Source organism: Streptopelia decaocto, assembly GCF_964273445.1.
Source record: "Streptopelia decaocto genome assembly, chromosome: 2".
NCBI classification, from domain to species: Eukaryota; Metazoa; Chordata; class Aves; order Columbiformes; family Columbidae; genus Streptopelia; species Streptopelia decaocto.
The window spans coordinates 156482541-156507845 of NC_138655.1; the positions used below are offsets into that span (position 1 = coordinate 156482541).

Consider the following 25305-nt stretch of genomic DNA (forward strand, 5'->3'; position numbering starts at 1 on the left):
ATTGTATAGGTAGAGTCAGAATATATATAGGTTAGAATATGCAAGTTTTCCACCCTTTCCTATAAACTGAAAATTTATGCCGGGGGCAGAACCGCTCTTCATCTTTTTCATATTTCTGAAGTAGGAGTCTTAGATTATCACGTAAGTTTATTAATAACTAGTCTGACATACGTCTAGTTTGAAATAAATCCTCCCATGGAAAATGGGTGTTTTATTCTGTGGAGATATACTTTAAATAGTATTTGGTATATTTTGTGTATCTGAGTTGAACAAATTTGAAATAGTTATTTTTGCTGTGTACTGGAAAGCATAATATGAATCAATAAATGGAGCACATTGCAACATGCGACACCCTGAGACCGGGAGGTAAAGAGTTGAGAATGTTCTGTAGAATAATATCAAATAGAAAATAATAACTTTCTACTGTTTGTTTCACCGTAAATATTATTTTAGAATGTGTTCCATGGATAATACGATGATTAGAGGTATTTAATTTTCATCATGAAAATGTCGGTGATACTGTTATATGTCTCACTACAGATTTCTAGGTGTTTTTTGAGGTTTTCTGAAACGACACTGAAAAATGCAAAGGACCATGATGAGTTCGGATGTGTGCTCTTTCTTAGCTATTATGGCTTTTTTCCTGTCTTGAATTACATGGTACCACTAAGTACGTTGTTGTAGTGGTGGATGTTGAAAAAGGTCTTTTTCAAGGGTTAGTTTTTGTTACCGTATTGATGATTTTTCTTGTCATGGGGGGAGCTATATTTTGAACAGATGAAGTTTTGTTCGCAACCCTCAAACGACATGAACTATTAAAATGCAAATCCAGGTTTGTGCGTTGGTGATTGCAGCAGATTTCCTAAAGCACTAAGCAGCTCAGCACAGCCAGTGGTAATTTAGTGAGATCTCCTGACCCTTCCTGACACTGGGTTTCCTTTTGTTATAATTTACTTGCAGCTGTGTTGTTCAATTCCAAGGACGCAAGAATATGATGGAGAATTAGAACTTCCTGTTTCTGTCACAGTACATAATTATTGCCATGGTTCTGATGTAAATGAACTGAATAGAACTTTCTCTTCAGTGTTGTGTGGTAATAGGCATTAATTAAAAGCCAAAATATAATTAATGCATCTCTTTGATGTAATTCATTTGTTCGTGGTATTGTGGAAGTGTGTGTTTTTAATTAAGTTTATCTGACAAAGAATTCAAATGTTTCTGATCTACAATGAAACTTGGATTAAATTTCCAATTTAATTCTTAACAATGTGGTTCACGAATCATATACAATCCATTTTGTTTTGCAAGACAAAATATTTCGTATTCAGATTTCATATTCTATTAGCTTTTAAATCTTTTGAGTATACTTAATCACTAGAGAAGTGTATATTCGTAAGAGGGAAATAATTTTGTACATCACAAATAAGAGTAGGTAGTTTTAGTTGTTGATTAAGTATTTTCAGCATGTTTGAGATCTTGAATTTTGACCCTTCGCCAGCATGTTGCCTCCCTTATCAATTGATGTAAAGATTGTTTCTATGATACACCAATTTTCTTTGTGTTGCTATACAGATTTTCTTTGAGTTGCCTTATTATAAAAAGTTACTATGCATTATTAATTTTAGCTCAAGACTATTCCCTGTTAGAGGCTGTTGATCCTTTTGATCTGCTGAGCTGCCTCAGTGATGACTACCTAAACAGGAGCACAGAATCTTACCGTGTGAGCTGTTTCATCGAGAAATGGCCTCAAGTTGCACCAGGGAAGGTTTAGATTGGATATTAGGAAATATTTCTTCACAGAAAGGGTTGTCAGGCATTGGAACAGGCTGCCCAGGGCAGTGGTGGAGTCACCATCCCTGGAGGGGTTTAAAAGACGTGTAGGTGAGGTTCTTAGGGACATGGTTTAGTGCCAGAGTTGGGGTATGGTTGGATTTGATGATCTTAGACGTCTCTTCCAACCAAAACGATTCTACGATTCTAAGCACCCTCACCTGCCCAGGTGCGGGTGAGCAGTTCCGGCACCAGAAGTTCACCTGGAGTATTCATTTCAAGCACCTTGGCAGAGGGAGGTCAATGGTGGGAAGCTGAATGCACAGAGATAATCTGGCCACTAAGCCAGTCATCAATTGTGTATCTTAAATACCTCCTTGTGTGGACAAAACTGTAAAGTGGCCGGGGCAGGTGGGTTTTTTTTTAAGTGCACATTGTCCACATTCCCTTTCCCATACAGGCATAGCAGAACTCTTGGAAGCAGATTTATACTGAATACCGTGTCCATGTTGTGGCTTGTATCACTTGGGCAACGTTAGCATTTTTGAAACGCAACTTTTAGATGTAATTAGGCTTTTTGGTCACAGACACACTTTTTCTTTGGGCTCTGTTGTGCCAGTTTGAGCAGCCATGGGTTAGTGCTGCCCAGCTCTGTGAGCAGAAGGTGTCCTGAGCTTTCCTCATCTGCCTAAGGGTAAGCTATCTTGATTTCAGTAAAGCATTTGGCACGGTCTCCCACAGCATCCTCACTGCTAAACTGAGGTCTGGACAGCTGGGTAGTGAGGTGGACTGTGAACTGGCTGAAGGGAAGAAGCCAGAGAGTCGTGGTCAAAGGGACAGAGTCCAGTTGAGGCCTGTATCTAGTGCAGTGCCTCAGGGGGCAGTGCTGGGGCCGGTATTATTCAATATATTCATCAATGAATTGGACAAAGGGAATAGAGTGACTATCAGCAAGTTTACTGATGACACCAAGCTGGGAGGAGTGGCTGACACACCAGAGCCTGTGCTGCCATTCAGCGAGACCTGGACAGGCTGGAGAGTTGGGCGGGGAAAAAATTAATGAAATCTAACAAGGGCAAGTGTAGAGTCTTGTATCTGGGCAGGAACAACCCCAGGTTCCAGTGTAAGTTGGGGAATGACCTATTAGAGAGCAGTGTAGGGGAAAGGGACCTGGGGGTCCTGGGGACAGCAGGATGACCATGAGCCAGCACTGGGCCCTTGTGGCCAGGAAGGCCAATGGTACCCGGGGTGGATTAGAAGGGGGGTGGTCAGTAGGTCAGAGAGGTTCTCCTGCCCCTCTACTCTGCCCTGGGGAGACCACACCTGGAATATTGTGTCCAGTTGTGGCCCCTCAGTTCCAGCAGGACAGGGAACTGCTGGAGAGAGACCAGCACAGGGAAACGAAGATGCTCAAGAGAGTGGAGCATCTCCCGTGTGAGGAAAGGCTGAGGGAGCTGGGGCTCTGGAGCTGGAGAAGAGGAGACTGAGGGGTGACCTTATTAATGTTTATAAATATGTAAAGGGTGAGTGTCAGGAGGATGGAGCCAGGCTCTTCTTGGTGACAACCAACAGTAGGACAAGGGGCAATGGGTATAAACTGGAACACAGGAGGTTTCACTTAAATTTGAGAAGAAACTTCTTCTCAGTGAGGGTGCCAGAGCCTGGCCCAGGCTGCCCAGGGAGGTTGTGGAGTCTCCTTCTGTGCAGACATTCCAACCCGCCTGGACACCTTCCTGTGTAACCTCATCTGGGTGTTCCTGCTCCATGGGGGGATTGCGCTGGATGAGCTTTTGAGGTCCCTTCCAACCCCTGACATTCTGTGATTCTGTGAAGCAAGATGTTGGTTCCTCCTCACCCTCAGCAGCCACTGATCCCTGTGTGGACAAGGGAGGTCTTGCCTTTGATCCTTCCGGCCCAAAATCAGTCGAGGAGCAGCCCTGTTTTCAGTCAGCACAGCTGTTAGCAAGATACCTATTTACAGTCCAAGATTTATATGTTTTGATGAGTTGTTGATTCCAAATAAACTGTTTCCTACACCTTCTTGATGGAGCATATTTCATTGCAGGGAAAAAAAAAAAAAAGAGAAAAAGTGTTTTGCAAAGCTATCTCATTTTTCTTTATTATTATTCTTATTGTATAGACTGGTATCCAAAGGTGTAAATGTGTTTGGGCTTGGCTGGGCGAGCAGTGGTGTGTGTGTGCATAGATGGGACTGTTAGTGTGCATGAGGTTGTTCCATATCAGGGTGCGATTCTACTGCTGAATGTCAATCTCAAAGGTAAACCTGTACTTGGCATCTGTTTTACTTCTCATCTCGGTATTCTTTATTTCTTATTTTTGAAAACTTAGGAAAACGTATTATCCTTTAAGTATCCTAATGTGTAAATTTATGTTGGTTATTTCCTGCAGTCTTTACCCAGGGTTTGAGAAAATCTTCCATGGATTTTAACATATATGCGGAGCTTGAGTGGTTTTTTTCCTTGCCTATCTTAGCTTTTTTCCCCTGTTTTGCCATATTTCCTGTGACAGAGTTATACAGTATCTCACCATGATGGCAACTGTGTAAATAGGGTTAAGAATAAATTTGTTTAAAAGACTTTGTATATACATTGTATAGTTGTATGTTATTACATGTATACAATAACAAATTAAATATGATACTACAGTGTAACATGAAAACACCGGTGTGAAAAAAACTTAGCAGTGGGGATTTATAATGGTTTATTTGTGGCAAATTTGCAGGAAAAGGGATACTTTGTTAATTACCATGGTTGGTTTTATTTTATTTTTTTTTAGTGGTTTATTTATAGTCCTTTTGTTTCACACGCTCCTCACAGTAGTTATTGCTGTGATTGTCAGTAGTTTAGACTCAGAAGTGGACTAACGCCATCTGTTCTTTCCAACCGGGGTTTGAAGTGTAACAGGGGATGTTATCATCTGAAACTACTGTCTGCGTTTGATGCAGGAAAACTTAGGGATGTGATTGCTGTTGTTCGGATTGCTTGCTTTCTATTTGTATCATGCTTTGTTTATAAAACTCGCTTTGCAGTCAGAGGTTAACATTTGGTTTAGCGTATGTTTCAATGAGAACCTAAACATCTCCCACCTTTCTCTCACTCAGTGAACTAATAGACTACTTAACACAGAAATGCCAATGCCTGCATGTGCTTTTGCCTTTCAGATTTTTTTTTCTGTTGCTTGCTTTTTTTGCCTCTTTTCTTTTTTTTTGCCTTTTCTTTTTATGTTGCCAAGTTTTATACATCTATTTTCTCACCTACCGTATCCTAGGGGGCTTGGAGTACCAATAATACAGTCAGCCCACCTTCCTGGTCCCCAGACATTTCAGAAGGTCGGGACATTTTTAAATCCAGACAGCTTCCTGGCACTGCCATTTGGAGCATCAAAGTGGTAAATAATTTGAATTTCTTTTCCTGTATCCATTGCTATCTTTCTGCTGTAGAGACTAGTGATGAAATTGCGTATCTCACGACTGAATTAATCTTCCATTCTAGTACTGTTAAAGACCTTTTAAAATACTGAAACTCTGGAGCTTTCAGGTTAAAAACTCTTTGCTTTCCAGAGTGTACAGTATGATGGCATTGCCCTGATTTCTCAATGGCAAGGAATAGCTTGTATTGCCAACTTTTTGTGCGTTGCTTACTTCACTTTTTGTGTTTGGCTTTACGGCGCTGTCAGAATAAATCACCTGAGAAGGAAAACGTCCTTAAGACTGGCAGTGAGGTAAACCAGGCACAGAAAGGAGCAGAGATCTGAAAGGTGGCTTCCATTTGTTGCTGTGGAGAAATCTTGCAGACTGGATTCAAAGGGACATTATTTTTAGCTCATAGGGGAATAGCTAACAACTTGCCTGCCTGATTAGATGGAGCAAAGCTTGTATCCACAGTGACATTTGCCATTAAAACCACCTGAAGAAACTAAATTCAATTACTATTTTAAAGGCAAAAAAGCTAAATAATGGAACTCTGACAAATATCTGTAGCTTCCAAATGATTTATTTTCATCTCACTTTAACTGTCATGCTAATTTTATTTTAATTTGACATTAGCTTAGCTTTTGCTGCTTCAAGCATTAATTTTCAGCTTAATATTCAGCATTAACATTGATACAAGTATGTGCTTATTCCTGTTACTACTTGTGTGAAGATAACATGACTGATACCTGCTCTGAAACAGACAAAATGACAAACATGCCAGAAGAGTTTACATCTTAAAATATTAATGCTTGTGTGTCCTGTGTGTGCATATGTATTAATTCCATATATGTAAGGACATTTTTTGTTTCACCTTAGTACATATAAATACTTCAGCTCTCAGTAGCATCCTTCCTTCCACTTTCTAAAATAGCATTACATTGCCTCGTTGTGCAGGAGTAGAGTCGATTTAATTTCTCTTTCCATTCATAGATAGATGTTAGTACAATTTACACATTGGGATGCTTGGATTTGAAACAGGAGTTCGCAGATTCAAAAAATACCATTGATAACATTGAGCCCAAAGTGCTGCTTAGGGAGCTCCTGTCTCCGTCAGTAGAGACTGTTCATATCTGTTGGCAACACCGTTCCCAGGGAGCTTTGTGGTTCTGTCAACATTGTTTTCAAATAAAAGCTCTGCCTTGGTATTAAAAGTGGTTTCCAGCAAAGGTTTGGGTACAGGCACCATATCTAGATACCCCGTGGATGGAGTCGGGCCATATTAAGATTATTCCCAAATTTGAAATGCAGTAAAGTATCTCATTGCTTATTTCACAGTAGGAAAGGTGCTTATTTGAGTATATACCACAATTATTGTCAGTTTTACAAATCAGAGGCTCTGAAGCACGTTGTAAAAATGTCTGATATACCAGCCAGAACTTGGGGACGTTGTGAATATGTTCTTGTGGTTAGGGAGGATTAGGAATCCTCTTTGTGTTTAGTTCATTTTGAAATTAAAAAAAAAAATTGAAATCAAGTCACAATATTAATTTCAAGCAATTATTATTAAAAATATGCTTGCTTATCCACAGTTAATTGTAGTTGAACATACTGTGAACACTCCAGAGCACAAAACACTGCATCTGTGCATCTGCATCAAAAATAGGGAGAACGGAAAAAGAAGCTGTCTAGAAATAAGTGGATATTTTTTAAGAAAAATATCACATTATGGAGCATGTTGATTGAGTGTAATTGATACAATTAATATAAAAAGCTCTCTCTGTATCTGCTGAATTAAGAGAGTTTCTTGGAACCAGCTCCTGCTTCAGTTTGGGCGCAGGTTTGAGTCCTAATAAACTCCAGCTTTATGCACAGTTATTCATAGCGTAAGAAAAGCATCTATGATTGCAAGTGATCAAGTGTCCAGAGCCTCTTCACAGGGCCCATGACTGTCTGAGCTGTTTAAAAACAAAAGAAAAATTAATCATAGAATAGAGGGTATTTATTTTGGATAATTTACAACTGTGAGGAAAAAATACATTCCTGTATTTCCAGTAATTCCTGAGCAGCAAATAAAAATTTCTGGTTTTGGCTGCTTTCTCACTGGTAATAAAGCTGATCTTATTTTGTCATGTAAGTAGTTAGGGGTATTTCCCAATTATTTATGCAGTGATTTAATGACGATGGCCTACTGTGCTCATATCCACTTGAAATCATAAGCTGATTTTTGCTTGTGTTTTTCCCCAGATGCATTGAACAAGTTTATATCCCGTATAATGGCAGAACTGTAGGTACATTTAAATGGTTGTGTTGTATCGAACAGGGCCGTGGCTCGGGATTCCCCGGGAAGCGCAGGCCGCGCGGTGCGGGTCTGTCGGGACGAGGCGGCAGAGGGAGATCCAAACTGAAAAACGGAGTTGGGACTGTCGTCATTCCAGGGGTAAGAACATTGGTTTTCAAGTCATATTGCAGCCTGTTAACTAGCGTAATTTTATTGTATTAAAATACTGTGTCAAACCAAAGAGTCCTTAGAAGCAGAGGTATTTGATGGAGCCTGGCTCTTACTAAGTGATGAAGAACTAGAGCGTTGTAGTTTAATGGACCCGAAGCAATTTTATGCAGCTCTTGCCACCTAACGGGACAACTGGCCTGGAGAAGGAGACGCTTGACCGCTTTGTGGCTTGAGGACTCGCTGAACAGGAGCCGCTGTCTTTGTCATGGGCAGCCTGGCTTGGAGTTTTCTTTCATGAATTTGTCTCTTCGCTTCTAAAAACTTTTGGGAACTGTGTTAACCTTTCTTGGTCCCACAGCCCATCAGCCTGTTGTTTTAAATCACTGCTTGCTGGTTTTGTTGCCTGCTCCTCAGTGCTCTTACAGACCAGGCCGTGGAGAGGTGTTTTCTGTTCACTCCTTCATCCCTGGCACTCAGTTTCTCTAGATCTCCCTCACGTCTCCTCTTTTCCTTCCACTCTTCCATGCTTGTCTGGAGAATCCCAGCATTTAGAGTTGTTCCTTATTTGGAAGCTATTCCCTATTTTTTATCATCCTTATCAGTTGTTTTGTCTTGTTCATTTTCTTTTATGTTTTCAACTTTCATCTGACTTTTTATAGCCCAGCACTCAGCTTTATGAAGTTCTAGTGCAGTTCTTCACAGCTGTCTTTCATTTTTTCTTACTCTGAACACCTTAGTATTGTTGGCAAGCTTTGTCACCTTGCTTCTCACTTGCTTTTTCAGGTTGCACACTGGTGTGTTGAACACCATGGCCTGTTAGCAGAGATCCCCTGTCAGATTCCCACTCGTTCTCTTGTCCCACATAGAAAACTGATAATTTATTCTACTCTTTATTTTATCTCTTCAGTATAGGGTCCATTTCTCTAATGCTATGTTAGTTTATCTTCTTTTAAGGAGCATTGGTGAAGGACTTTGCCAAAAGAATTTAGTAGCAAAGTTAGTTATGTTGATCAGATTTCCCTGTCCCTGGGCTTTCTGAGTCCTTCAAACAGCGGCGAGAGATCACAACTTACCATAATTAAAGCTTCCATGACTCTTAAACAAATATTTAATCAATGTGGCTGCACATCCTCTGTTGTGATCAGATATCAGATATTCTGTAGGACAGTACACAGCTCCAGAAACAGTTGAGAAAATGATGGTTAGATTTACCATCTCCCCTGCAGCTCCGAAGTGGATCTAAGCAAGCCCTTGCTTACTGCAATTGAATTAATACTCAAAAGTGCGTTGCTGCAATTAACTTTGGCCAAGAAGAACTTCAGTGTCTATATGGAGACAACAGAGCAGACTGCTCACAGTACAAGTTCTGCTTAGTGATTTTTTTCATAGACAACCTCTTTCCTCCCATTTCCATGTTAAAGTGCCATGAGATGGTGTGTAAAGGTGAATAAAGGAGAGAAAGAGAATGTGTCTGTAAAACTGAAACAGTGATGATGTGAAAATATGAATTAATATAGTAATTTCTGATGAAGGTGACTTTTAGGAGGGTTCACACTGTAGGAATAAACATTTGCCAAGCTTGTATTCTCTGGTACTATTAAAAATCAGCCTATTTAGAAAATAAGTTTCATCTTGTCTCATGTCTTAGAAAATGTGATGTGCTTGCTATTTATGTGGTGTGTTTCTTTTAATAGGTCACAACTATGGATATTTCATCTAACAAAGATGAGGAAGAAAACTCGATGCATAACACAGTTGTTCTCTTCTCGAACAGTGACAAGTTCACTCTCCATCAGGTTAGGATGATAGTGACTGTGTTTTCATTTTGTTTCTCTGCTTTTAATGCAAAAAAAGTAAATGAATGTCCTTATTAGGAATTAAATCATACAGCAAGCTTGTTGGATTGTACAGTTAAATGTTTTCAGAATTTAGTGTCTAGCATGTGTTGAAAATGGGCTGTTTTCTATCATTTCAGGACATGTGTGTAGTTTGTGGGAGTTTTGGCCAAGGTGCTGAGGGCAGGTTACTTGCCTGCTCTCAATGCGGTCAGTGTTACCACCCATACTGTGTCAGTATTAAGGTGAGTGCTTTTGTTCACATTAAAAAATGACTTGATTACACTTTTTTTTCATATTGTGTCTTAATAGCGCTGTGCTGCCTTTGGTTTTGTGGTAATTAAGGGAGTCATTAACTTGTTAGATATTCATCAGCTAATGTGACCATTATTTGTATGCGACTTGTGAAAGACTTTAATTAAATGTCATTTTATAGTATGCATTGCCTCAAGAGAAATTAACCTTTTTGTAATTTCACAACCATAAATAGCACTGATTATCCAGCAGTTGGTCAAAATAACAGTTTGAGATATAAGCTTAACACCTAAATACAAGCAGAATTAAAACCAAAGAAAAAATGTATGCTGCATCTTCATTTACTAGGGGCATAAGGTTTAGTTGATTCAATTTGTCTGTTGGCTGTCAGAATTGACAGCAGTTGGAGTGGTTAATTAATACATTTTACATTCATTAGTCTGGGAGAGAATGTGTGAAAATTAAATTTGAATGGTATGAGATGACTTCGCACGCACATAATAAGCTATTTACTGAAATATATACACCATACATTCTTTACTATGTAAGTACATCTGTGTAAAAGAGGGGTTTTTTGAAGCATGTCACAAAACTTTATTTTAAATGTACTTTATGAAATACCATATGCATATTTAATGCAACTGTAATTTGGCTTTGTGTTTATATACTACTCTTTCATGATATATTAATTACAGTAAATTAGTCGTTTGCTTCAGATGACTAAAACCCCAACTCTGGTTATCACAGACAATTCAGGAAAGAGACAGGATTTGTAGTGACCTGAATCCTGGCTTTACGACACAGCTGAAGAAAAGCAGCCGTGTGTTCTTCATCATCCCTACAGGACCACCTCCTCCTATAAGGAGTAAACAGGGCATCTTACATGTAGATCCAGTGCAGTATGTATTCTCTGATGTGCTAGTTTATCCGAAAAAATGATATTCTGAGGCAGTATCATGTCAGTAATGACAGTTGCTTTCTGTTTAATCCATGCCCGTTTACTGAAGTCTAATTGATAACTGGCTCCATGTGACGTGGATCGTGTGCACAGAAGAGCCTCCTGTGCTCCACAGACATTAATTTGATACACCGATCGCGCTTCATGGAGCAGCTTCAAAATAGTTTTCACCTTGCCGTTTGCAGATTACTAAAGTGGTGCTTAGCAAAGGCTGGAGGTGCCTGGAGTGCACGGTGTGCGAAGCCTGCGGGAAGGCGACGGACCCGGGCCGGTTGCTGCTCTGCGACGACTGCGACATCAGCTACCACACGTACTGCCTGGACCCCCCCCTGCAGACAGTGCCCAAGGGCGGCTGGAAGTGCAAATGGTGGGTTTGCTTCTGGGGTCAGAAATACCAACTACCCTCCTGTTCTGTCACTTCGTGTTTGCAATGCCGGCTGAGCTGTTAGAATGTTTTAATTGTATTTTAGTCAGGTGTATTAAAGAAAGAAAAAAAATATTTTTAATTGATTCATTCAATTATCAGTTTAATAGGGAAACTGTTACCTCCCCTTAAGACTGGTTCTTCATACCAAAAACCACATAAGTAGAGGTGGACAAAATTTTTCTTTTGAAGCAACCGAAAAAAAATCCAAGCACAAGTGCGGTGAGGAGCAGTTGAGGGACCTGGGGGGTTCAGCCTGGAGAACAGGAGCTGAGGGGAGACCTTCTGATCTCTGAACTGCCTGAAAGGAGCTTGGAGCATGGAGGGGGTTGGTCTCTTCTCCCAGGAAACAAGTGATAGGATGAGAGGAAATGGCCTCAAGCTGCACCAGGTTAGATATTCAGATTGGATATTAGGAAGAAATTCTTCATGGAAAGGGTTGTCAGGCATTGGAACAGGGTACCCGGGGCAGTGGTGGAGTCACCATCCCTGGAGGGGTTTAAAAGGCGTTTAGACGAGGTTCTTGGGGACATGGTTTAGCACCAGAGTTAGGTTATGGTTGGACTTGATGATCCTGAGGGTCTCTTCCAACCAAAACGATTCTATGTTTCCATAATTTATGTTCATTGGAATGTTCATTCCAACATTCAGTTGGAAAAACGAGTGGAAATTTCAACCAGTTGTTCTCAGAATAAAACCCTCTTAAAACCATTTGTGTTATTTGGGTGAAACACAAGCAGAGTAGATTTGTCACATGGTTAATGTCCATATCTCAAAGTGGATGGTAACTGGAAGCAGGAACTCTTTTGACCTGTATGGTCTGACCCTTAGGAACTTTCTTTAAAAGTATAAAAAAATGTTGGTAATACTAAAAATCTAAAGAATACATTTTCATTCAATTAAAATAATGTTTGACTTGAAATGAGTTTTCCTTCCCTTTTGTTGTCCCTTCCTGAAGTGCTTAGTGATGTAAAACTTAATTACTTACCCGGTTCTATGTAGAATCGTCGTGTGAACTGAAAGTAATATTCGATTTTGTCTGTTCTGCAGGTGTGTTTGGTGCAGACACTGTGGAGCGACTTCTCCGGGTTTAAGATGTGAATGGCAAAATAATTACACGCAATGTGCTCCCTGTGCAAGTTTGTCTACCTGCCCAATCTGCTGTCGCACTTACAGGGATGAAGAGCTTATAATTCAGTGTAGACAATGTGATCGGTAAGGATTTCTAATATTTTACAGGTTTTTCCTATTTAAGGCTTATTTTAAGATTTTTTTTTTCCCCTAATTTAAAAGCATAAAGATGGAGGGAATGATTTTTTGGACTGGGCTGAGTCTCACAAGTCTCTTATTAGTTCATTCAAGTTGTACCATAGACTTACCTATACAACTCTGGGCAAATTAATCAATCACTCTGTGCCTCATTTTCGCCTTCTGTAAAAACAAAACTAATTTACCTTGCAAGGCTATTGTTGTGAGGCTAGATCTAGATTACACTGTATCAAGTAAGTACTTGAAATGATTGCAATATAGGGAGAAAATTATAATACTAAGAGCTGTTTGCTTCCGGGACATTGTTTTATTGAGATTTCCTTCCTGTGAAGAGAAATATGTAATCTGATACTGTATATACAATATTTAACACACGCCACCATAGGGGAATGCTGTATACAGATAACCTGATTCATCATTTCTCCCTAAAATAATTTAAGCTAAACAAGTATTTCACATTTACTTGGACCGTATACTGGTATTTAGGTCTCCTAAAACACCACATATTTCCTTTAAATTGTATTTTTTTCCCTCACTTAATCTCTAGATGGATGCATGCAATCTGTCAGAACTTAAACACAGAGGAGGAAGTGGAAAACATAGCTGATATGGGGTTTGACTGTACCATTTGTAGGCCATACATACCACCAACAAACGGTAAGAAGACAACTGAAACCCACGGCAGGGTTGCACACTGCAATAAATAAGTTTGGGAATGTGTTACGGTTCTTTTCTCTGGTGGAGATTTGGCTCATATGATAGAAGCAAGATGATTTTTTTGTGTTTATTCAAAGGGCCTTCTGGAAGTGTCCTCAGCTCTTTTGCATGATCTGGGGATGAGCTGCAAGGCCAAAGAAAACCTAGCGGGGGGAATTCTGGATAGATTTATTGAAGATAATTGTGGTAAATTACTAAGAGCATTTGGTATTGAAAAGGTAAAAGGCATCTCACTTCACTAAGTGGAAGGAAGAAAGCCCAGTTCTCTAAAGTTATTAACTGCAGAGGAATCTGAAAATCAATTCCAAACAGAACTTTGGGGCTGTCTGAAGCAGCAGTAGCTGTAACAATAGTCTATAGAAGCGTTTTTCTCCTCCTCCCTCATGTTTTATTGATGCAGCTCCCTCAGCTCTCCCAGTGTTCCAGACCAGCGCTTCCCTCCTCAGCTGCGCTGTCTGAAAGAATCCACCGTACTGCCCTGCTCGAGAGTCGCCGCTTTCTCCTTACTTTAAATGTTGAGTTCTTTCTGATGAACTTGGTTCTTTTCTGCACGTGTTATCAGTGGCTACAAACACCACCGTCCTCGTTAGTCTGTTTTACATCGTTCCGTAACAGTGGTAGCTCCGGAGCTGAGGTTACTGCAGATTTTAAGCGCAGCTACATCGCCTGGTTCTGGGAGATGGTTAATTTTACTGTGAGTGGCCTGGCAGCGATTCCACTGGCCTCTTACGTGATTTATTCTATCCCAGATCTGTGTTATCCGGGTGTCAGCTCACCAGAGTTTCTGCATCATTCTGCTACTTTGAGACCTATACCCATTTTTAGCATAATAGGACATTAAAGTGTTCACATTAAGCCTTTACTGGGGTATCATGAGAGTATGGTAGGAAGAAGGCACAAGAACTAAGCAAATAGCAAGAAGATGTCAGTAAGATTGGCTTTCCTGATCACGGGCCGTGATTGAGAGGTCAGCCAGGAAAAGTTTGGTAGAGCATCTAATGTCCCTTTACACTGGCACATCCTCAGAACAGCCTGGCAGGAATTGGAACTTGGTGATGTGACTTCGGAGGTCTCTGTACTCCCTTGTCAACTAGTCATGGTTGTGGAACACTTACGAGTGTTTTAGCACTACCACTTAGAAGTAAGAATGGCTTACATATTTCTACAAGACACTTCATTTTTGAGATCTGCTTTCACAAGTGCAGAAAGAAAGAGATTTTCTAAGTGGGAAAAACGAGGAACTTGCAGCTATGTCACAGATTTTTGGTTTATTTAAAAAGGTCCAAGTGAGAGATACTGCCTCTTCCTTTCTCGTTGAAGCTGACAGAGCTGACTTTTAGGGGTAATTAAAGCCCATAATATGAGAGATGGACCAACTTCACAAGATGCTATTAGGGAGGTTTCACTTCCAGGTGTAAGCTGGGCCCTGAGTTAGTCCTTCCTACACAACAACATGAGGTTGTGTTGCTCAGGTTTGTCTTCTGAGGAACAGAAACCTGTCCCACAAGACCTGTGAGGGAGTTCCAAAACTTTCTTTGCAGATTTTTTTCAGCCTTTTTTTTAATAAGACGAGTTTCTCTGCTTATTCTTTCATGTTTTGACTCATTATGTATAATCTTTTAACACGTGTACATTTGCACACTTGCATGTCTGCGTATCTCATTTGATGCATGTTCATAGAAATACTCGCATGTACTTTAATATGAGACGTGTTGGTCTTTCATTAATGCTTCTACAACTCCTTTGAAAATTTTCTATAGTTTTTCGTTTCAAAGTGAGAACAATTAACATTTGATAAACTTAGAGATAGAAATGTCACTTAACAGTAGAAAGCTTCTTTAAATGTACCATATTATGGGTTTCTTATTGGGATGGTTCTTGCTCTTTCCATTTGATGTATCCCAGAGGATATTAATGTGTTGCAAGTATTATTACAAGCATTTTAACTACTTTCTTTGTAGAAGCAGCAAGAGCCCCTCAGCCAGTACATTGCAGGTTTACTATTGTTAAGGAGCAAATAGTTTTAACATGTAGGTATTGAGAAAGAGCTTCCATTTTTCTCACATCAGAAACCAGAAAGTTTTAAATGTGTAAGAGCTCTCCCTTAGCTCATCTTAAGAACATCAGATGCATATCTGATAATCTTACAAAGTCTTCTTCGGGAAACAGAAATAAAAGGTAAATAGTTTATTTCTTCTCGAACATACATGAATATCGAAAGCCAGAATGTGGTAACATTTGCTCCAAAGTACTATACCGTAAACTTTCCTTACTAGATTCTTCTGAAATAATCATGTCTGATCAGTGTTTCATCAGGTTCTTTTTAGTGTGGTGTCAAGTTATATGTTCCCCAGCATATTGCTGTGTTTCGTAGGAAAAAATTTCTGATGTAGATTGCCTGAATATTCTCATGCTCTACGTAGCAGCAGCTTTTCCTCTGTGCTGTAATTCCTGCACATTCAGGAGGGCTGTGCGTGCGTCTCTCATCTACGTTCACTCCTCAACAGGCAATTCTCAGCCAGGTACCCATCACTTCTGCCTTCGTGTCGTTACCCCGTACGTCATGTTCCCCAGCTGCAAATTTCATCCCTTCCTCACTTACCCCATCCTCTCTCCATCCACATCCTCCAGCCTCCTTCTCCCTTGGCACTGGTTTTCTTTCTCTGCAGGTGTCAAAATGACCAGCTCTGCCTGGTTTGTTTTGGTTTGTGTGGGGTTTTTTGTGGTTGGTTGGTTGGTTGGTTGGTTGGTTGGTTTCTTTGTTTTAAGCTAGTTATGCCTGATCCGGTAGCAGTTTCTGGTAGGTGTCTATGTTCACGTATTCTTTCTGTGGCTCAAGTACGCATGTCCACAGAGGCAGTGAGGAGTTGGCATCACTTACTCACTCAGAGATCCTCAGCGGTTCCAGTGATACACACACTATGGCTGGGAGCCTCTGCCGTACCATTTTCATGAAGATGAATTAATTTTTTCTTCATTCTGAAACTTAATTCTATGCACTTCACAAGTGCAGGATACAAAAGCAACATAACAATCCGTTAAAAAATTAACTTTTGAATTTTTTATGATTTGGCACATTTATGGCAGCTCTTACGTTCTTGTAAGTTACTGTACTTACAAAGAAATCCCTGCATCACACTCGCAGCTCTGCAAGCGTCCCATGGGACTCTTACTGGTGTGTTACTACATCAGCCATTTCACTCTGTCCCTTATGCTGATGTCCCTTCTTCCTAGAATTGTTCTTTTCTATTACAGCATTACAAATGCCATCCCCCTTTTTTTTTCAAACTGTGATTCTTCTCATTGTATTGTATTCTGTGCAATTATTTGTTTTCAATTGAAGCTACTGAGTCCTGCACAATATTCAGCATGTTTAAACCCTTTTGCAAATAAGCATAATAATTTTGGTTAAACTTCAACTAAGTGCCTCAGAATGAAATGTTGGGTTTTTGTTTAATTTGTTAAGGTTTTTTCCATTGAAGAGTCTTCCTCTGACAATACTCTGTCTCGCTGTTATCCATTTTATTGATTTTAACCCTTAATCTGCACTCTCATTAGCTCTTCTTCTGGAAATCTGTTTGATACTGTCTTCAAACGCTGTTTGTTTCTGCAGCTTTTGTGAGTTGGTCTCTGAAGGCCTTACCTCGGTCACTGATTTATTTGACTATTTCAACTCTCTTCAGTCTCCAAAGCTAAAATTATTCACAATCTGACCTGCACCAGAATAACAATCCCTGTTGTTTGACTTCTAAATAACAATTTCAAATTCCCATTCACAGCTCTTTCTGAATTTTATGTTTACCTTAGATTCCAATTCAATAATTGTTATCTCTGTCTTAAAACATCCTGTAAATCATAACCTATTAAATGAACAGATTATGTGTTATTCCATGTTGAGCATTTCTTACAATCTGCCTTCTTCTGTTGTTTCAATTCAGTGCTTTTGAGTATCTTCCATCCTGCAGCTTGCTCCATATTTGTTTTGTTTACCTCCAGCTCAGTGTCTTTTTCAAAATCTCATTTTCAATTTATTTTCTTCATTGTATTTTCTTTCTGCTCCTGTGTACTAGTTTTTTTAGTCATTCTCTCAGGCTGCTTTCATTTACCATAGAATATTGGTATTCTGTAGATTATATCACATGCTTTAGCTACACCTTCCATAAAATTTGGACTATAGTTCTGGAAGACAGACTTCCACTTTTTTTGATACATATGCTTAGAAAGCATCCTCTAGATTTCATATTTGTTATTGTATTTAGCAAAGGTTTCAAGTCTTATTTGAAAGCTTTTGTGTGTATCCTACTCTTGCCCTTGACCCCCACACTGTGTGTGAGCTGGTCAGCAGAAGGACAAGGAGTCACTGGAGGGAGTTCAGCCAAGGGCTGTGAAGATGCTGAGGGGTCTGAAGCATCTTTCTGATGAGGAGAGACTGAGAGAGCTGGGACTGTTCAGCTGGAGAAGAGAAGCTGAGAGGGGTTCTCATAAATGTTTGTAAATATCTCAAGGGTGGGTATCAAGAGGATGGACCAGACTCTGTTCAGTGGTGCCCAATGACAGGATGAGGGGCAACGGGCACAGACTGAAACACAGGAGGTTCCATCTGAGTATGAGGAGAAACTTCTTTCCTTTGAGGTGACAGAGCCTGGACCAGGCTGCCCAGAGAGGTTGTGGAGTCTCCTTCTCTGGAGACGTTCAAACCCACCTGGACACCTTCCTGTGTGATCTGCTCTGGTGAACCTGCTTTAGCAGGTGGGTTGGACTGGATGATCTCCAGAGGTCCCTTCCAACCCCAACTATTCTGTGATTGTGTGATGCGCACTGGTCTGACATGTCGGAGGATCACCGAACCTCCCACGTGTCCTTTGTCTCAATGGTCACATCTTGAGTGGCAGATGCAAAGTAAATGCTCCAGATGTTTCTCTGAGCCCTAAATTCACCATGGATAAGATTCCTAGGCAAAAAAAAGAAAGGAGTGTGGATAACGTTGCCTGTATGGTCATGCTAACCATGCCAAACTAACAGGTTTTCTGGTTCTAGTTCTCAGTGTTTGTGAGGAAGAAGCTTCTAATTTTCACTTTGCTTACTCTGGCTACGTAATGTCTGTGAAGTCATTACTAATATTAAAAGTCAAGTCTGCACATCACAGGTTAGTGAGGCATGATTACAGTTAATGTAATTAGGCAAACAGGAACAGCATTTCTACCCACAACAAGAGTAGCCAAGTGTTGTAGGACATTTTCATCAGTATTTGCTCAGTCACCCTGCTCCGGTGCTTCCCTGAAGCACACAAGCTGTAGTTTTCAAATTGACTTTCTGCTGTTCCACTTATTGATATTCTTACCTTGAATAAGATTTACCCCACCTAACTTCCCCAAATCATGTATAATCCATTCCCAGGTATTTTAGCCGTATTTTGTTTCTCGTGTGCATTGTATAAGAGACCTGATAGCACAGATACAGCTGGAATCTTGTGTGCGAAGCTGAGTGTCGATACCGAATTCACAAATCCCTCCTATTTTTACTCTTAGGTAGGCAAAACCTGGGCATCGTGACCAGTGTGGAGGTTACTTTAGAAGGAGAACATTTACCATCCAGTTTAGTGCTGATTCGATGCCATTCTTGGCTCTAGGAAGCTGGAGAACTTGAGTTTTTATCAGGCTTCCTTCTGTGGCGCTGAAAAGCACCTTATTTTAAAGGTGCTAGTGAATGTTGCCAACAGTACAAATTAGGGAATTTAATGGAACTGTTTGAAGGACAATTAATTGATAGTTTCAGTTTAAATCGAGTCGCCATTTTTTAAAGTTGAAATTATGTTCCTTATATTTTTCAGTGCCTTCTTTGGACTGTTGTGATTCATCAGTTGGAGCTCAGATTAATTCAAAATCAAAAGAACTAGGTAAAGAATGTAAATGCTTAATCTTTGATCATTTAGCATATTTCAAGGGTATATTTTTACACCAGACAAAAATCCCTTTTTCTGTGATTTTATAACCCACACCATTAACTATCCTTCAGTTACTGCAGCATGCTTTGTATTTTTTTCCCTCATTTTCTCGTCTTGCTTCTTTTTTGCCTGCCATACCTGCACTGTAATAATTTGAATTATGCTTTGATCCCGCAGACTTAGTTGCTTGCCTTGATATTAGCGGCGATAACACAGTGAGGCTGAGTCAAGCACGTACACAAATGTTTACAGGCTCTGGCTATAGGAGGACACAACTTTTCTGTATTTGCCTGGTTTGTGCTAGGAATTTAGAATCATGGCAAGCCTACTCACAAGTCACTTTTTATAAAGAGAGTACCCAACAGCTTCCATCATGTTAGGAGAGCTTCCATCAGGTCAGAATTTTTTTACCATTTGATACAGCACAAATATAGTTATGAGCGAAGGGTCTCCCATCAAATCTTCAATCTGAGAGTGTGGTTTTTTTAAAACAAACTCTCTTTTACTTCAACACAACAGTCATCTGGGAAGAACTGTGTTCAGAACCAGCTGTGTTTTGAGGCCTGAGATGTTACATAAGAAAATGGTTTTGGCTGAAGGGAACAGATGTTATATTGTTTATATGTTTTTAAAAATTATGTTATCAAATCATTATCAAATTGCCTCCAGAGAGCAGAAGCATCATGGCAGCCTCTTCATTATTTGGTAATTCCCTGGAAGAGTTTATGGGTAGACTCAGTTGTCACGTAGCAGCCTGAGGAGGAGGAGGCAGTCTTGCAGGTCTTGGGAGACTTGGGTTCTGCCCACAATTTCCAGTTTGATCTTAAACAGCTCACTTGATATAATTTGGCTTTTGTCTGCCTGTAAAACAGGGCAAATAACTTGCCTGAGATACCAAGAGTCCTGGAGTCCTGAGGTCATTAATGGAGGTGAAAGGACAGTGCTGAGGGCTGGATAAGGGCCTGGGCCGATCAGCAGCAGGGACCCGAATTAAAACTTGCACCATTTTCTGTGGGTGCCAGGGATACCGAAATACCCTGCAAGGCACCAGTTTCCGTAATTAAATAATTCTTTCTACTGAGTCCTTGAAATAAGTTGCTTTGTAGCATTATAATGGATTGTTGCTGGATTTGACATCAGACTCTAAATTCTAAAGCTGTAACTGTAATGTGTAAGACAGTATCCAATAGCTCTGTTTTATTTATACCAATTTCATCACTCACGAATCAGCTCCATACATGTGGATTATTAACTCTTAAAAGTGCTATTCCTAAAAATCTAAGACTTGTACATTAAAGAGTTTTATATTGCTGTTATGATTCATTTAACTTTTATAGACCCACCGAAGACATACACCCAGGATGGAGTCTGCTTGACAGAATCCGGCATGTCTCAGTTACAGAGCCTAACTGTGACAGTACCGAGAAGAAAACGGACGAAACCAAAGCTTAAGTTGAAGATTATAAATCAGAACAGTGTGGCTGTGCTTCAGACACCCCCAGATGCCCAGTCAGAGCACTCGAGAGATGGGGAGATGGATGACAGTAGAGGTAGCAGTCTACTTTTGGCATGTCTTGTATCCCGGAGTGTTGCAGTACATGTGTATGTTGCAGATATCCCTGAGAGTTTTTATTATACTGATACTCATATGCTCTGTACAGGATGCTTTATGGAAAATACTTGGACAATAGTAATGGCTCATTGTTGTCCATATCAGGGATTTTTCTTGTTTTCCTGTTAATGGATCATCCATCCTATAGGAAACTCACCTTTCTAAGGCTGGCAACACTGGAGATAAGAGTTGCCTTTTTGTCTAATCCTTGGTTTAACTGTGAGAAATATCGTGCACTCACTGAGTACAAGTGTATTTTGAGGCTCCCAAACTTAGTGCACACGCTGCTTGAAAGTGGTAACATTTAGATCACTGTAATGCTGATATTTAAAACAAAGGAGAAAGTGGAGTAAAAAGCTCTTTGCTGAGAGTATTTGTTTTTTTCTGAAAGAAATGAGGTGGGCTGACCTGAGAGTCTGAGGAAAAAATAACTTCCTTGCATTTCCACTGACAAAATGAACATTTTCTTAGTCCTCGTCTCCAAAATAGAATTTAAGTCAGAATTTGAGTTTGGCAGTGAGTTCTGGGTGTTGCTCTAGTTCAAGCAGATGAAGCTGTACATCGAGCCCTACTGAGGGGATTCAGGTCCAGGATCAGTGCAGTGTGAAGGGAGGGGAAGATCTAGCAGTGGTTTTCTGGCCTCCAAGGCTGATGGGAGATGAAGAGATCTGGGCATAGGCTCACCCAGCCAAACACATCCCTGGGGACGGAGGTAACATTGCCGTCAGTGGTAGAAGCCCCTGGGGGAGCTCCTTCCACAAGTCTAGACATGAAGCAAAGTCCCAGGGCCACCAATATGTGTGTCACCTGCTCAGCAAGCACAGCAGCCCCAGTCAGACGAGCTGAAGGTGGGAGATGTTTAGGAAAAGCGCGGGGGAGCCGCCAGCCCCAATTCAACGCTAAAAGCAGCAGCCAGCATGATGCAGGACCACCCTCCTGTCGCTCTTTGCCACGATCCGGCTGTTCCTCCTGATAGTATGTTGGTAGAATAGGTGTTAATCCGTGGCCTGGGGAAAGGCTTTGCTTCAGTGGCAGGTGTGAAAGTCATTACTTAGTGGTGCAGGTGTCTGTGGCAGGAGGAACACGGGCACCCCATCTCACCCCAGTCTGGAGTGCTTTCTGTTTATGCAACATTGCCTCTTGTTAATCAGATTAAATGTCATAAGAAGCTTTTTTTAGATGCAGAGAATGTACTTGAGATAACTGTGTAGATCAGTCATCAGTGCAGTTTCCCTTTTAACTTGTTGATATAAGTATTGTTCCTGTTGTTCGATTAGCACATTTCTAACCTCCTGCTGTTGACTAGAACTGTTTGGTTTGGTTTGGGTTTTTGTTTGTTTGTTTTTTGTTTTTTATAATAGATTCCTGATGTTTGTTTATAACCTTTCAAACAGTCAACTAGTTGCTTGCCTTTCATTTCCTTCAGTATTCATAGGGTTTGGTACATTATCCTAGCATTACACTGACTTAAACTTCATATCATGCTTTGATACAGTCCATCAGGTGGGTTGTTGAAAGCAAAAAAGCTTTAGTTTTAGTTTGAAGGCACCAAGACAGAGAATTAACCGCTTCCCTTGTTGTTCTTTTCCAGTGTTAATCATCTTTACTTTTACAAATGTGTGCCTGTTTTCTATAGAACTTTGTCTAACTAACTGCTTATTGGCTTTTGTAGGTATCCCTTTTCAACTAGATAACAAGATAGGTAAATGTAATAGCAGAGGATGAAAGGGAGAGCCAAAGCTTCCGCAGACTTTAATTTCAGTTCTGATCACCCTTCATTGCCTTTTTGAGAGAGCACATTCATAAATACGATGGTATCAGCGCAGCGTATGTGGTAGACTGGCTGGAAGCTCAGTGTGCGCTGTAGAGTGGATCGATGCCTCTTCTCGGAATATCTGGAATGTTTGTGGGGACATCAGGACAAACAAAGCTGTGAACACAGCTTGGATGAGAGCTGGCAAACAGGAATATCCCTTACTTCCATTCTGAAGTTCCAGATGGAAAAAAAGAGGCTGGATCTGAGAAAACTGAGCTTGTGGTAATTTTGTTACGGTCTCATCTGCAGCCTTCCATTAGGTTCAACATTTCCTCAGGTGTTCCACATTCTAAAGTCCACTTGGAACCTTGGGAGCTTCAGCTTTGGTAGTAAACTTCATGTGGCACTTCCCCTGCTATTTGTAGAGCTGTTCTTCGTGAGGAAGTGGGACAGGCTGCTGTGGGGTTTGGCATTCGACATACTGCCTTGTGTAGCGGCACATGTTGGTGCTCCAGCAGGTTTCTCTTCTGGAAGTGGACACATTGCAAAGAGGATTCACCCATGTTCTTAAGGGGACAAGGGAGCTGGTGGTCACTGGGGACTCACCTTCCCCAAGCCACCAATTTTGTTGGTACAACTCAGAAAAGTCTGGTCAGTGCCCCAGCCTGTGGAAGAGCAAGGGTTGTGGTTCCACCACAGCAGAAGTCGAATGAAGTCCAGCTCCGTCTGGTGTAACAGTATTTCTCCCTCTTAACTCCATGTGGCTTTAGACCACATAGAATTATACATCTAAATCCAAAGCAGGGAATTGGAAATCCAATATCTTTTCAGAGGCTGGAGAATATTTAACATGTTTCATATGCTTTACAATAAGATGAAGATGTAAGGTCGTTATTATGTTGACATTTTGGGGATGTCAGAAACAGAATTAACTCACTCTCTCTTCAGCACCAAAGGCTTTTTCATGCCATCATACTTTATATCTGTTTATGCCCTGCTTTCCCACAGAATATAAACTCTAACTCAAAATTACAGTCTTTATCTTCAAGGCTGAGTAATTCCTTTGGGCTGCATTTTCTACTATATAAGTCAAACTCCTCTGCATAGATGAGTCTGTTTTCAGTCAGTCACACAGCTTCAAGTCAAGAACCCTCCAAACTAAGAGTCATTATACATCACCTTCCAAGTGCAGGCTGCACTTTTTCAGCCTGTCTTTTCTAAAAAAATCGCCCTACCAAACAAAATTTAGGAGGGCAGTAAAGAAAATGGATTGTATATATTGCATCCATTCTTCTTGATGTATGGCTAGAAAGGGGCTCTGAAAGGGGCGCCAGAAATTTTCTCAGATTCACCTATAGTAACCATAGCATTTATTCTGGTTTTATGTAGACAACATCTATATATATCCTGGGTCTTTGTGTATAGACAGGGTGGGTTTCCCAGAAGTGTTTAGAGTGTGGGTATGTATCGCCCTTCTGAAAAATCTGGCATTCTCAATCAGTTTCTCAGAAATCAGTCAGACGCAGAAAATCTGGAAAATTATCTTCTTTCGCTCTTCCAGTTAATGTTACCGTTGCCTCTTTTCTGCAGAAGGTGATCTTATGGATTGTGATGGAAAATCAGATTCCAGCCCAGAACGGGAAGCTGTGGATGATGATACCAAAGTGGCAGAAGGAGCTGATGGGATTAAAAAAAGGAAGCGAAAACCATATAGACCTGGTAGGATACAATAACTTATATGATTGTGTGTCCCTTGTTTGTTTTAATGCCTTTTTTCTTGTATAATTAAATTTTTAAAAATAGAAAATACTATGGAATTCTGAAGTATTCTGCTGCTAATTGTTGATTTTGATTTTTTTCTGTTCTGTTTAAAATACTATTTAGTCCTGTTATCAAAATGTATTTCCAGAAGTTGCTGCTCAGCAGTCTGCCTGTTCTGAGTATGCCGTCAATTATTGGCTACTAGTTCCAGTCTACACCTTGTATTGATTCTTAACTTGATAGGAAAATGCACTGTATCATAATTGACAAAGGCCATTTTTTTGTCTATGTATGTATGTCTGACAATATCTGAACTTCAGAGAACCTTTTGCAGGTATCTTATTTTCTGAAATACTTGATAAAAGTAATTTACTAAATATTTGCAGATGACTTCTGGCTGTGAATTTTAATGAATTCAGTTATTGGATGAATTCATTTGTTTCAATTTATTAGCGCTGTTGACTCTTAATCATCTTGCCTGTGGATTAGCTGTGTGTCCTGGATGCAGAAACACTTGAGCTGTCTCCAGGCTGAAAAAGCCAGAGGTACCTAATTGACTCCGAAGGAAGTAGCTCCGATTCATTAGGCCTAAAAGTGAACCCAAGATAATAAGCTCTGCTTAGACACCAAGTGGCTTTTTGAAGAGCCCCTGTATCACTTCCCTGTGTATGTCTCAGAATCTGTGTTAATGCCTTGAGTTTGTGTTTTGTTATTGGATATTGGGGAAAATTTCTTCCCAGAGAGGATTGTTGGGCATTGGGACAGGCAGAGTCACCATCCCTGGAGGGGTTGAACAGATGTGTCAATGAGGTTCTCAGGGGCATGGGTCACAGGTGGAATAGGCAGTGTGAGGTTGACGGTTCAACTCGATGGTCTTAAATGTCTTTTCCAATCAAGATGGTTCTGTGGTTCTAGGTTCAGCCTCTCACTACTGGGGATAACACATTGCTTGTAGTCTTTGGAGTCACAAATCGTGTTTTCACCAGTCACACCCACCCTACTTGCTGTTGCGGGCCATATCCTCTGAGTATTGAAGGTAGTAGGGGAGGAGAACAGAGGCGGTGAAATGATTGAGGAGGTGAAGGCAAGGAATACAGTGAAGGGAAAAAGGAAGCAGGAGTT

General features: G+C 40.4%; 1 protein-coding gene across 15 annotated transcripts in view; it reads left to right on the forward strand.

Annotated features, from left to right (window-relative positions):
• The window catches only part of KMT2C (lysine methyltransferase 2C), a 203464-nt gene that overhangs the window by 126184 nt on the left and 51975 nt on the right, over positions 1–25305 (forward strand). For 10 of the 15 annotated variants that reach the window (XM_082046501.1, XM_082046503.1, XM_082046500.1 and 7 more), the window contains 10 exons: positions 5059–5178; positions 7524–7640; positions 9347–9448; positions 9628–9732; positions 10886–11067; positions 12175–12339; positions 12941–13050; positions 18941–19006; positions 20392–20604; positions 24013–24141. In XM_082046501.1, coding sequence (XP_081902627.1) covers positions 5059–5178; positions 7524–7640; positions 9347–9448; positions 9628–9732; positions 10886–11067; positions 12175–12339; positions 12941–13050; positions 18941–19006; positions 20392–20604; positions 24013–24141 — 1309 coding nt within the window. The remainder of the gene's footprint in view (positions 1–5058; positions 5179–7523; positions 7641–9346; positions 9449–9627; positions 9733–10885; positions 11068–12174; positions 12340–12940; positions 13051–18940; positions 19007–20391; positions 20605–24012; positions 24142–25305) is intronic. The other 5 variants (XM_082046506.1, XM_082046497.1, XM_082046494.1 and 2 more) reach the window with 4 other exon arrangements.